Source organism: Mobula hypostoma, chromosome 7 (assembly GCF_963921235.1).
Source record: "Mobula hypostoma chromosome 7, sMobHyp1.1, whole genome shotgun sequence".
In the NCBI taxonomy this organism is placed as follows: Eukaryota; Metazoa; Chordata; class Chondrichthyes; order Myliobatiformes; family Myliobatidae; genus Mobula; species Mobula hypostoma.
The window spans coordinates 15341154-15355277 of NC_086103.1; the positions used below are offsets into that span (position 1 = coordinate 15341154).

Sequence of the window (14124 nt, forward strand, 5' to 3'; positions counted from 1 at the left end):
CACGGTCTTCAAGGAGCTGCAGCTGATGCACTTCATGCAGATGTGGTCCTCTGGGTCCCCCAGGACTCCAACATCTGGCATGAAGGGCACACAGTGGCTATTTACTACACTCGTACAGCAAGAGGGGAAAATAGTGAACCTTAACAGAAGCTTACCCAGAGCCAACACCTCTTTCAAGCCAAAGCCTGACACTCCTACTCCTAACAATGGCTGCCCCATTTGTCCCTTCTGTACTTTTAACTGATTCACATTGTTCTGCTCCCACTGCTGACTGGGCCTCCGGAATGTGCGAACAGCTGCGAAGCAAAGCTCTCCATTTAAACAAGTGTCACCAATCTGCGAGAAATCTCGACGCTGTGCTCTGCTCCGGCCGCTGATTAGGCCTCCGGAATAAGATTATGAGAGGCACAGACAGAGTGGACAGAGTATCTGTTTCCCGGGGTTGAACTGTCTCATACCAGAGGGCAAGGTGAAAGGGCGTAGGTTCAAGGGGATGTGAGGGGTAAGTTTATTTTTTACTGAGAGTGGTGGATGCCTGGAAGGTGCTGCCTGGTATGGCGATAGAGGAAAGTACATTAGGGACTTTTGAGACGTTGGATAGGCACATGATGTAAGGAAGATGGAGGGGTATGGACATGGTGTAGGTAGTAGGGATTCGTGTTTGGCTATTTTTGATTTGCTTTTCAGTTGGTTTGGAACAAAATTGAGGGCTGAATGTTTTGTCCCTGGGCTGTCCTGTTCTATGAATGGCCTGTCCCTGGGCTGTCCTGTTCTATGAATGGCCTGTCCCTGGGCTGTCCTGTTCTCTGAATGGCCTGTCCCTGTTCTACGAATGGCCTGTCCCTGGGCTGTTCTGTTCTACGAATGGCCTATCCCTGGACTGTCCTGTTCTACGAATGGCCTGTCCCTGGGCTGTCCTGTTCTACGAATGGCCTGTCTCTGTTCTGTACTGTTCTCTGAATGGCCTGTCCCTGTTCTGTACTGTTCTCTGAATGGCCTGTCCCTGGGTTGTACTGTTCTCTGAATATTAGGGCCATAGAAAATGATTCTTGGTATCAGTAATGGAAAACAAAAGTTGAATTAAAGAAATTTTGCATTGATCTTCCCTATAGACGATACAAGTAACACCTGAGAAACAGTTGTACACTAAATAACAATGCCGATTCTGGAATGGCGGAGCAGACCAGATGGGCCAGTTTGAAGGTGAGGATGAAACCTGGGGTGGTTACACTGAACAGCAATTGGAGACACAGATTTTGCAGATGATACAGTGTGGAGCAACGCACAATCTGCTGGAGGAACTCAGCAGTTCGGGCAACATTGGCGGGTGGATGTGGGGTGACTTGATGGAGGTGTTCAAGATACGGGGCAGAGCTCGAGTGGACAGCCAGAGGGCAGAAATGGCTAATATAAGAGGACATTGAAGGGATGCTCAGATAGGCACACTGATTTTGACTACTTTTTAAGTTGTTTGGGCACAGCATCGTGGGCCGAAGGGCCTGTTTCTGTACTGTTCTATGATTCTATTATAGATTTATTGAGTATGCCGGCTAGAGAATGAATCTCAGGATTGTATATGGTGACATATATGTACTTTAATAAATTCACTTTTAACTTTATCAGTGTCGGCACAGTCTCATCGCATGTGACTCGCGGAGCTTCCGGTGAAATGTCAATTGTTTATTCGCCTGCATAGGTGCTGCCTGACCTGCTGAGTTACTTTGTATTCTAACGCCATTTCAATTATAGTTTTAATTTTCCTTCCAAAATGGACATAAGCTCTTATAAATCGGACAAGTTCTTGCACACTCATTTAAGCAGTCCATACCGCTTTGCTAGCTCTCATCGCTCTCCTCACGGCCTGACTTGAAGCCAGTCCACCCCGATGGCTCCCTACCTGCTGTACCTGGTACGTCTGGCAAAAACAGCACCTCAGCGCCTGGAACCGCTGCGCCATGGCCAACGCCGCCGCCTCAGGCCTCCCGCGCTAAGCCGTTTCCACGGAAACCGGAGCCGCCCGCCAATCGACGACGACTACTGGCCCCGCTGGCAACCAACCGCAATACGCACGCGTAAAATACCTCCGCGGCCGGCATTCAACCAATAAACGCCTGCGCCGTACCTCCCTCCCCAGCTCAGCCAGCAGCGAACCACAAGACACATGCGCGGCACGTCCTCCTTTTGATGTCATGTCATCTGCCCATCGAGGGGAGCGCCGCCTATCGGTGGGAGCCCGCACACCAGCGGCCGCAGAAAAAACACCGGGTGGCCCGCGTTACGGCCTTTGGGTTGCAGGTTCTGAAGTGGTTGATATAGTCTGTAATTTATTGTAATCCTGTTTTTGCACTGTATCGCGGCGCAAAACAACAGATTTCACGTTAGTGATTTATAAATCTGATTGAAATAAGTCATCTACCCCAATTCTACGAGAGTGAACAGAAAAGGCAGCCTTACTGCTGTGGACAGTGCCCTAGACACACAAGGTTAAGGCGAGGGGGGCCTACAGCCTGAGCGGGGTGACAATGGCGAGCAGACGGTGAGTATGGAAAGAAAAGGCCGAGAGCCAGACGGAACTAGGCATTTTGGATAGCTGGAGCAGATGAGTTGAAGGGGGGACCCGTTTCCCTGGTGTGTTACGTCCTGTCAGGGGTGGTGGATATATCAGGGGTAGTTGAGATTGAAATAGTCTCGTGAGACCATGGATTTGCGCCTTGGAAGGTTTCCAGGGCCTGGGCAAGGTTGTATGGAAGACCGGCAGTGGCCCGTGCTGCAAGTCTCCCCTCTCCATGACACCGATGTTGTCCAAGGGAAGGGCATTAGGACCCATACAGCTTGGCACCAGTGTTGTCGCAGAGCAATGTGTGATTAAGTGCCTTGCTCAAGGACACAACACGCTGCCTCAGCCAAGGCTTGAACTAGCAACCTTCAAATCACTAGACCAATGCCTTAACCACTTGGCCACGCGCCAACACTGAGATTGAAATAGGTACTAAATAACACCATAAGCCTTGGGAGCAGAATTAAGGCAATTCAAGTCTGCTCCACCAATTCATCATGGCTGATCCATTTCCCTCTCAGCCCTTTTTCCTGTGTTATGCACCCTGTAACGGGTTAAAGAACCAGCAGAAATGGAAAAACACCTGGAGTCCGGTCCTGGCGAAGGGTCTCAGCCCAAAACGTCGACTGTACCTCTTCCTATAGATGCTGCCCGGCCTGCTGTATTCACCAGCATTTTTTGTGTGTGTTGCTTGAATTTCCAGCATCTGCAGATTTCCTCGTGGAGTCTGGTATTGCTATTTTCTAAAGCTCGTTTATTAGTAACTACGCAATACAGCAATAAAAATACAGGTATATCAGATTAGCAATGATGATATATGTGTGGAAATAATAGACCCAAGCTTCTTTGAGCTTAGGAGGTAATTGGATACAGTCTTACCATGATAGGTAGAGTTCAGTTTGTACTATTGAGTTGAGCAGTGGAGAGAGAGAGAGGGAGAGGGAGAGGGAGAGGGAGAGGGAGAGGGAGAGGGAGAGGGAGAGGGAGAGAGGGAGAGAGAGAGAGAGAGAGAGAGAGAGAGAGAGAGAGAGAGAGAGAGATATGTATGTTTAGTTCTTCAGGTGAGCTGATGCCGTTGATCTTCCGATGTCCTCTGAAATCCTTTATAAGTCACCAAATGTGACAACAACATAGGGACCATCTTCTGTGGTGAAGTTATCAACCCAGGCAAGGACTGGACACACTAATAACTTCCCACCGGTCACCCTTTTTTCACACTGGGAGAGCCACTGATCGATTCTCCTGATCAGATCTCCAAAAATCCACCTTTCTGTGGGCACAACTAAGCTCATTCAGTGTCCGAAACCATGTGTGTCTGTATGTCAACCAGCTGACCTTGTATTTATCTCAGCATGCTGAGCACCAGCTGTCCATCACATAGCGCCACCCTCGGTCACTATGGCAACCCACGAGCTGCTCGTTTCTTTCTCTCTCTCTCACACACACACACACAAGCTGTTTGTGCTGTACAGCTGCATGCTCTCTCTCTAAAGGTACAGTCCATAAAGTATAATTCAGGATCCCATCACACCTGTAACCAACCAACCTCCACATTAAATATATCCAATAACTTGGCCTCTGCGGCCATCTGTGGCACTAAATTCCACAGATTCACTACCCTCTGGCTGAAGAAATTCCTTATCTCTGTTCTAAATTGATGTACCTCAGTCCTAAGGCTGTATCCTCTGGTCCTAGACTCTCCCACTATAGGCAAGATCCTCTCCACATCCACTCTATCCAAACCCTTCAACGTTCAATAGGTTTCAAACAGAACTCTTATAAATTCCAATAAGTACAGACCCAGGGCCATCAACCACTCCTGACTTTCGTTCCCGCAATCATTCTTGTTAACCTCCTCTGAACTCTCTCCAATGTCAGCACATCGTTTCTTAAGTAAGGGGCATTAAACACTCACAATACTCACCAGTGCCTTATATAGCCTCAGTATTCAATCCTGGGTTTCAGAATTTTTACATCAAATAGAAGGGATGGACTAGGTCTATTTTGGAGTAAGTTAAAGGAACAGCACAATCATAATATGTTGAAGTTGTATAAAACATTGGTGAGGCCTAATTTGGAGTATTGTGTGCAGTTTTGAAAAGATGTACGTAGGGTTGAAAGAGTGCAGAGAAAATTTACAAGGATGTTGCTGGGACTGGAGGACCTGAGTTATAACGAATTATTGAATAGGTTAGGACTTTATTCCTTGAAAGGTGGGAGATTGAGAGGAGATTTGATACTTTATACTTTATTGTCGCCAAACAATTGATACTAGAATGTACAATCATCACAGCGATATTTGATTCTGCGCTTCCCGCTCCCTGGAGTACAAATTGATAGTAAATATTAAAAATTTAAATTATAAATCATAAATAGAAAGTAAGATAGTGCAAAAAAAGAGGCTGATAGAGGTATACAAAATTATGAGGGGTATAGATAGGGTAAACACAAGTAGGCTTTTTCCACTGAGGTTGGGTGGGCCTACAACTAGAGGCCATGAGTTAAGGACGAAAGGCAAAATATTTAGGGGTAACTTCAGACAGTAGTGAGGGTGTGGAACAAGGTGCCAGCACAAGTGGTGCATGCAAACTTGATTTTATCATTTAAGATACATTTGTATAGGAACATGGATGATAGGGATATTGTCACGGTGCAGGTTGATTCTAGTAGGCAGTTCAGTATGGACTAGATAGGCTTGTTTCTGTGCTGTACTTTATGACTGATCAATCGATATATATAAGATGTATATAAGTGGTCCAACATATTATTCTCCGTAACTTCCGCCACCTCCAAACTGGATCCCACCAGTAAGCACATCTTTCCCTCCCCCCCCCCCGCTTTCCGCAGGGATCGCTCCCTACGCAACTCCCTTGTCCATTCGTTCCCCCCATCCTTCCCTACTGATCTCCCTCCTGGCACTTATCCGTGTAAGCGGAACAAGTGCTACACATGCCCTTACACTTCCTCCCTTACCACCGTTCAGGGCCCCAGACAGTCCTTCCAGGTGAGGCGACACTTCACCTGTGAGTCAGCTGGGGTGATATACTGTGTCCGGTACTCCCGATGTGGCCTTCTATATATTGGTGAGACCCGACGCAGACTGGGAGACCGCTTTGCTGAACACCTACACTCTGTCCGCCAGAGAAAGCAGGATCTCTCAGTGGCCACACATTTTAATTCCACATCCCATTCCCATTCTGACATGTCTATCCACGGCCTCCTCTACTGTAAAGATGAAGCCACACTCAGGTTGGAGGAACAACACCTTATATTCCATCTGGGTAGCCTCCAACCTGATGGCATGAACATCGACTTCTCTAACTTCCGCTAGTGCCCCACCTCCCCCTCGTACCCCATCCGTTATTTATTTTTATACACACATTCTTTCTCTCTCTCTCTCTCCTTTTTCTCCCTCTGTCCTTCTGAATATACCTCTTGCCCATCCTCTGTTTCTCCCCCCCTCCCGTCTTTCTCCCCGGGCCTCCTGTCCCATGATCCTCTCATATCCCTTTTGCCTATCACCTGTCCAGCTCTTGGCTCCATCCCTCCCCCTCCTGTCTTCTCATATCATTTCGGATCTCCCCCTCCCCCTCCCACTTTCAAATCCCTTACTCACTCTTCCTTCAGTTAGTCCTGACGAAGGGTCTGGGCCCGAAACGTCGACTGCACCTCTTCCTAGAGATGCTGCCTGGCCTGCTGCGTTCACCAGCAACTTTGTTGTGTGTTGCTTGAATTTCCAGCATCTGCAGAATTCCTGTTGAATGTCTCCCTCTAGCGGTGGTGAGCATGAACTCACATTGAAGTGCAGAATGTCTCCCTCTAGCGGTGGTGAGGATGAACTCACATTGAAGTGCAGAATGTCTCCCTCTAGCGGTGGTGAGCATGAACTCACATTGAAGTGCAGAATGTCTCCCTCTAGCGGTGGTGAGGATGAACTCACATTGAAGTGCAGAATGTCTCCCTCTAGCGGTGGTGAGCATGAACTCACATTGAAGTGCAGAATGTCTCCCTCTAGCGGTGGTGAGGATGAACTCACATTGAAGTGCAGAATGTCTCCCTCTAGCGGTGGTGAGCATGAACTCACATTGAAGAGATGTGTGTGAGATGACTCACATTGAAGTGCAGAATGTCTCCCTCTAGCGGTGGTGAGCATGAACTCATTGAAGTGCAGAATGTCTCCCTCTAGCGGTGGTGAGGATGAACTCACATTGAAGTGCAGAATGTCTCCCTCTAGCGGTGGTGAGCATGAACTCACATTGAAGTGCAGAATGTCTCCCTCTAGCGGTGGTGAGGATGAACTCACATTGACAAGGTTCCGGCTCTCCTGAGCAGTGCAAAAGTTCAAAGGTTGAATAATTACTGCGCTAAATTAGGAGGGCTGAAGAAGAAATCTGAAGTTGAGGTGATTGGACCATGAGAGAAACGGAGAGGGAGGTGAGGACAAGGGTTGAGAGGGGAGCCAGAATGGGGAATAGAAAAAGCGAGGGGGGGTGGGTTTAGAAATTACCACAAGTTGGATAAATCGATGTTCATGCCATCAGGTTGGAGGTTACCTAGACAGAAAATGAGGTGTTACTCCTGCAACCTGAGGGTGGCCCTATCCTGGCAGTAGGAAGGCCAATGGAGAGACACGACATTATGGGAATGGAGAGTGAAATTGAGCTAGGTCGCACCAGGAATTCCTGCCTCGACAAAGCCATCCCCCAATCTACATTAGGCCTTATCGATGTAGGGAAGGTCTCACCGGGAGCCCTGCTGTCTGAACCCAAACCTGGAGAAGGAAGCTGATCTAATTGTTGTTCATGGTGTGGGGGTCTCGTCAGTCCTGAATCGGAACCCGTGAAACTTGTTTTGTGGCAGCAGTACATTGCAATATATAATTTTTTTAAAATTATAAATTACATTAAGAAATATATTTAACATTAATTAAGTAACACAAAAGCAGAGCAAAAAGTTAATGGTGAGGAAGTGTTCATGGATGGGTTCATTGTCCAGCAGGAATCTGATGGTGGAGGGGAAGCTGTCCCTAAAATGTTGAGTGTACCTCCTCCCTGAAGGTAGCAATGAGAAGAAGGCATTTCCTGGTGATTGGGGGGGGGCCTTCATGATGGATGTCAGCTTCTTCAGGCATCACCATTTGAGGATGTCCTCGATGCTGGGGAGCCTGGTGCCCATGATGGAGCTGGTGGAGTTTACAACTTTCTGCAGCTTTTTCCGATCCTGTGCAGTGACCGCTCCATAGCAGATGAACCAGTTACAATTATCTCCATGGTACATCTGTAGAAATTTTCAAGTCTTTAGAGACTTACCACGTCCTCTCAAACTCCTAATGAAATAATAGCTGCCGTCATGCCTCGATACGTTGGGTGCAGGATAGAGACGATGACACCCAGGAATCTCCGCATCGCTGGACTGTCTGACCCCATATTCCAGTCCAGCAACAGGTGAGAGAGGGGAAAAGGTCTTGGGAATGAAATGGCTCAAACTAATCAGACACTACGGTAAAATAACAGCACAAAGCCTCTGAATTTGATTAGCCAAGGATTATAATTTATGAATATATTTACAAATCAGAAGGAATCAATTTCTCAATGATTTTCTCTACGAGGTGGGCCATGCAGTCCCCCAGGTTCTGTCATATTACCAGAACCAAGGCAGTAAGTGTGGATAGTCTATGAATGAGATGGACAGGGCAAACCAGGCATGGGTGAGTAGTGAAAGGGGGGGGGAGAGAAAGAATGGGGAAGAGGGACAGAGATGGTGGCAGAGAGAGAAAGTGAGAGTTTGGAGAGAGATGACGTGAGAGAATGTGTGCAGGGTTAAGGGGGAAGATACAAGGTGTGCATGTGTGTGTGAGGGTGTATATGGGTGGGTGTGGAGAAGTTGCTCATGAAATCTTGAACCTAATTACAATGTTGGATAAGTGTAATCCCCACAGTTAATTCAGAGTCTTTACTGGTCACTGGTCTCTCAAAGGCCACAGACACACAGCCCGTGTTAATTATTTGCTCACCCACAATCATCATGATTAAATCTAAAGGGTTATAACTGCAGGAATGTTCTGGTCACGACTGGTCCCTGAAGACACAGTGTTGCTCTCTGTGAGCCACACCTCACTAACTTGATCCTGTTTAACACTGACAAGTTAATACCGATCCCACAATACTGAGATGGTCTTTCCTTTGCTGGTTTCTGGATCTGTTTCAGATCCTGGTTTTGTGGACATCTGGTTAATCTGGAGCTGGCTCTCCCCTTTCCAGACTGACCTGGAGTAATTTGGCCATGTGTCACGTCCCTGCTTTGTAGCTCACTGATTCACCACCCATCTGAAATTAACAGTCCCTGCTGACGCACGTTGGTACATTCAAAAGCTGTACTAGTCAGAAGGAATCTTCCAGAACACTGCTATAACAGAGGGATTAATATAAACAGATACAAAATTGCTTTCTTTCATTGCATTCAATTTGGAGAGATAGAATATTGCCTTGAAGTTCCAAAAGCCGGTGATTTTGTTGTGGAGTAAAGGTGCATTTTAAGTTCAGACGGGTGTGGAGGGAATTCACCACCCAAGGTGAGATCAGTACTTTGCCAAGGATCATTATGTTCACGTCTTTGACCCCAGCGGGAACAGCCACAACCAACTGGCTCATGGACTCCGATGAAGACCCGAGGAGGGGACATCGAGGATGACAATGATCCCGGGAAACGGGGCTCTTGTGCAGATCTAAGTCTCAGGATGGCGAGGTTGACAGGCAGTTCCTCCTGGATGGGACAGGAGGACTGAATCAGCTAGCCGACAGCCCCAGCTCCTGCTCGCTGGACGAGCTAACCTGCCGCTCCACAGCCCTCTGGCTTTTGCAGGCTGCGATCTTCGGCCCGATGTCCACCCGCTTCTCGAAGAACTGGACCAGGCCTGGCTCCGTGAGCACCGAGGCCAGGATCTGCTCGAAGGAAATGGACCAGTCGGCCTCCGCCACACCCTGTGGTGGCCCTGGTAGCCCAGCCGGCTGCTCGCAGCTAACCAGCACGGTGTCGTCAGAGAGTTCCTCGCAGGGCAGGGAGCCCGAGCTCACCACAGAGTAGGAGGACATGGACGTGTCATCCCTTGCCTCCTCCTCAGATGGCAGAGGCACGGAACCGGCCTCCTTCTCCTTGGCTCCGACCTCCGTAAGCTCCACCTGCTCCCTCAGGGCGTCACTCAAGATGTCCGCCTCAAGGTCGATCCTGGGCCCTGCCCGTTCTGGGGTGCAGATCCGCTCCTTGCCCTGGGTCACGCACGGTGTGTTGCCCCCGTTTCCTGGAGTTTTTCTGGGCACGGAATTGCTAAATTGTTTGCCGACCTCTCCGATCTGGAGCAGCAGCGTAGCAACAGTTGCTATGGCATGGTAGAGCTCGCTCTCGGCTGGGTCCTCACTGAACATGTTGTAGAGAGTTTTGCACATCTCTATGAACTGCTCCTGGGCGAAAGGCAACACAAATTACAGATCAGTATTTGTTACACGCTCAAAACACACAACCAAATGTACCATCTGCATCACAACCAACACAGTCCCAGGATATGTTCTGGGGGCAGCCCGCAAATATCACCATGTTCGCAGTACCTACACAGCACGCCCACGACTCACTAACCCGAACCCTAAACCACAACTCACTAACCCTAACCCAACACGACACGCCCACAACTCACTAACCCGAACCCTAAACCACAACTCACTAACCCTAACCCAACACGACACGCCCACAACTCACTAACCTGAACCCTAAACCACAACTCACTAACCCTAACCCAACACGACACGCCCACAACTCACTAACCCTAACCCAACACAGCATGCCCATGACTCACTAACCCTAAACCACAACTCACTAACCCTAACCCAACACGACACGCCCACAACTCACTAACCTGAACCCTAAACCACAACTCACTAACCCTAACCCAACACAGCACGCCCACGACTCACTAACCCTAACACGAATGTCCACAACTCCCTAACTCTAACCGGAACCCAACACAGCATGCCCACAACTAACACAAACCTTAAACCACAACTCACTAACACAAACCTTAAACCACAACTCTCTAACTCTAACACTAATACAGCATGTCCACAACTCACTAAGCCTAACACTAATCCCCACAATTCTCCAACCCTAACCCAACACAGCACACCCACAACTCACTAACCCTAACACAGCACACCCACAATTCACTAATCTAACCCAACACAGCAAGCCCACCACTCACCAACCCTAACCTACACCTCACTAACCCTAACTCTAATGCACAACTCACTAACCCTAACCCACACCTCACTAACCCTAACCCTAACCCACAACTCACTAACCCTAACCCACACCTCACTAACCCTAACCCTAACCCACAACTCACTAACCCTAACCCACACCTCACTAACCCTAACCCAACACGACACGCCCACAACTCACTAACCTGAACCCTAAACCACAACTCACTAACCCTAACCCAACACAGCACGCCCACGACTCACTAACCCTAACACGAATGTCCACAACTCCCTAACTCTAACCGGAACCCAACACAGCATGCCCACAACTAACACAAACCTTAAACCACAACTCACTAACACAAACCTTAAACCACAACTCTCTAACTCTAACACTAATACAGCATGTCCACAACTCACTAAGCCTAACACTAATCCCCACAATTCTCCAACCCTAACCCAACACAGCACACCCACAACTCACTAACCCTAACACAGCACACCCACAATTCACTAATCTAACCCAACACAGCAAGCCCACCACTCACCAACCCTAACCTACACCTCACTAACCCTAACTCTAATGCACAACTCACTAACCCTAACCCACACCTCACTAACCCTAACCCTAACCCACAACTCACTAACCCTAACCCACACCTCACTAACCCTAACCCTAACCCACAACTCACTAACCCTAACCCACACCTCACTAACCCTAACCCTAACCCACAACTCACTAACCCTAACCTCTTTGGAGAGTGCGAGGAAACAGGATCATCCCGAGGAAGCCCATGCGATCACAGTGAGATTTACAGACAGTGGCAGGAATGGAAGCTCGATTACTGACACTGTGAAGCGTTGCGCTAACCACTACATTGCTGGGATGCCCATTTTAAGACAAGGAGGAAGAGATACCGTCCTGTTGTTGTAACACTGAACGGTCCCCTAGTATGATAGGATGGACAACACAAACAGAATACTGGAGGAACTCAGTAGGTCAGGCAGCATCTATGGAGGGGAATAAACAGTTGACTTTTCGGGCCGAGACCCTTCATCAGGACTGGAAAGTAAGGGAGCAGATATCAGAATCAGAAGGTGGGAGAGCAGGAAGAGTATGAGCAGGCAGGTGAGACCAGATGAGAGGGAAGGAGAATGAAAGGGAATGATTATTTCCAGGTGAGGGTAGCTGGCGGGTCTCATACCCCGGGGAGATATGGACATGCCTGTCCCAGCATGAGAAGTCAGCTCTGCCGGGCTGGGTAGGTGAGACCTACAGTGAGATCCAACGGCCAGGAAGGTGATTCTGCAGCGCTTCATGTAGAGGAAAGGGTTTGACTGGGCACAGAAGTCATGGCCATCCACTGCAACCAAAGATGATCCCAGTTGTGACAACTCCTCCTACTACTGGACCCAGACTTCCAAGGTTTGGAGAGTGGAACTGCCCAGTGCAATGGCTTTTCTACTTTAAAAACTCTCCTGCGTGGGTTTCCTGTCATCATTGCATTCAGCAGACAACCAATCACCATTATTTCCCTCCACAGGTACTGCCTGACCTGCTGAGTTCCTCCAACATACTGTGTGTGTTGTTTAAGATTTCCAGTGTCTGTCGAAAGAATCTCGTGTGTACGGTAACATGGACTCTCGACCTCACCGTGTACGGTAACACGGACTCTCTCAACCTCACCGTGTACGGGAACATGGACTCTAGACCTCACCGTGTACGGGAACACGGACTCTCTCGACCTCACCGTGTACGGGAACACGGACTCTCTCGACCTCACCGTGTACGGGAACACGGACTCTCGACCTCACCGTGTACGGGAACACGGACTCTCGACCTCACCGTGTACGGGAACACGGACTCTCGACCTCACCGTGTACGGGAACACGGACTCTCTCGACCTCATTGTCACCTTGCACCTTATTGTCTGCCTGCACTGCACTCTCTGTATTCTGTGTTCTGCAATTGTTTTACCTAATGAGTTAATCTGTATGAACACAAGTTTTCAACTGTAGCATGGTGATGGTGGTTGTCTGTCGTACTCAACAATGACAGGGAACCTGTGTGGAAGTGTTTTTAAAGTGAAAAAGCTTCTGCACTGGGGCAGTTCCACTCTCTCTATCTCAGAAGTGCAGGCCCAGTGGTGCGAGTAGTCATCAGAACTGGGGTCTTCCTCGGTTGCAGTAGATGGCCATGACATCTTTGTGCCTGGTCCTGCTCTTCGCTCTCCATGAAGTGTTGCAGAACTGCCTTCCTAACCCGTTGGATCTCTGTCGATCTCATCTGCCCAGTCAAGCAGAGCTGACTTCACAGGCTAGAACAGGCACGTTCCTGTCTCACCGGGGTACGAGCCCCACCAGCAACCCTACTTGGTTCAGCCCACCTGTCGAAGTGCTGTACCGGGGTGTGGCTGCTGTCACATGCAGGCAGCTGCTTGGAGCCACGGGTGAGAGCTGAGCGTCTGGTGGGGACCAAAGGTGAGTAGGCTGTCCTGGGTTGGACACGACAAGCCCCTTCACCAGCGGTGCTCCCCTTCCCCGGAAACCCCAAACAGCCCATAGCTCAGTACATGCAACAATAATGAAATAATTCCAATTCTGGATGTTTTATATTAAAGAACTGAGTGAATAAAGGATATCTGTGAGATCTTACAATGTGAAGTTAGCTGGCTGCAGTTCTGTACTGACAGCTGGTGCTTCACTCACAAACAGCCATTTCCTTTTGGCATGAACACGAGAGATTCTGTAGGTGTCAGAAATCCAAAACACCACCCACAAAATGATGGAGGAACTCTGCAGGTCAGGCAGCATCTACAGAGTGAATTAAACAGTTGCCGTTTCAGGCTGAGATCTTTCATTATCAAACAGCCATTTCCTTTGGCAGAGTCTTGGCCCAAAGCCTCCATAATTTCCCTTTCTTCTGCCTCCTTCCCTTCTTAGAAGTGGAAGAGGGCAGAATAAGGACGTGGGGGGGATGGAAGGGAAGGAGTACAAGTTGTCAGGTGATGGGTGGAAGAAGTAAACGGCTGCAGAAGAGAGGGCAGTAGAGAGAGGAGGGAGGGGTACCCACCTTCCCCCTCACCTGATCTCTCCCCCCACCTTATTCTGGCTTCAGCCCCCTTCCTTTCCAGTCCTGATGTAGTGTCTCGATCCAGCGTTTTGTGTGTGTCCACTGGCAAGCTGTCTGGTCTGTTTACCTGGTTCATCTTGGTTAAGACTTTCCCGTTTTCCTTGGGCTTCTCCCTCTCTTGTGCCCACAGATTCAGGTGGTATCGGTAATCCTGGGGGCCGCTCTTCTCATCTACACACAGAGAAGAC

General features: G+C 48.8%; 2 protein-coding genes across 6 annotated transcripts in view; both read right to left on the reverse strand.

The window, feature by feature from the left end:
- mrnip (MRN complex interacting protein) overlaps positions 1-2026 on the reverse strand; it is an 85293-nt gene extending 83267 nt beyond the window's left edge. For 4 of the 5 annotated variants that reach the window (XM_063053071.1, XM_063053069.1, XM_063053068.1 and 1 more), the window contains exon 1: positions 1898-2026. In XM_063053071.1, coding sequence (XP_062909141.1) covers positions 1898-1957 — 60 coding nt within the window. In that variant the 5' untranslated portion in view covers positions 1958-2026. The remainder of the gene's footprint in view (positions 1-1897) is intronic. The other variant, XM_063053070.1, reaches the window with a different exon arrangement.
- A 4671-nt stretch (positions 2027-6697) lies between these two features.
- The window catches only part of LOC134349158 (TBC1 domain family member 9B-like), an 82534-nt gene continuing 75107 nt past the window's right edge, over positions 6698-14124 (reverse strand). Inside the window, exons 19-20 of the mRNA XM_063053073.1 lie at positions 14004-14107; positions 6698-10014 (exon numbers count right to left, since the gene is read on the reverse strand). Coding sequence (XP_062909143.1) covers positions 9343-10014; positions 14004-14107 — 776 coding nt within the window. The 3' untranslated portion in view covers positions 6698-9342. The remainder of the gene's footprint in view (positions 10015-14003; positions 14108-14124) is intronic.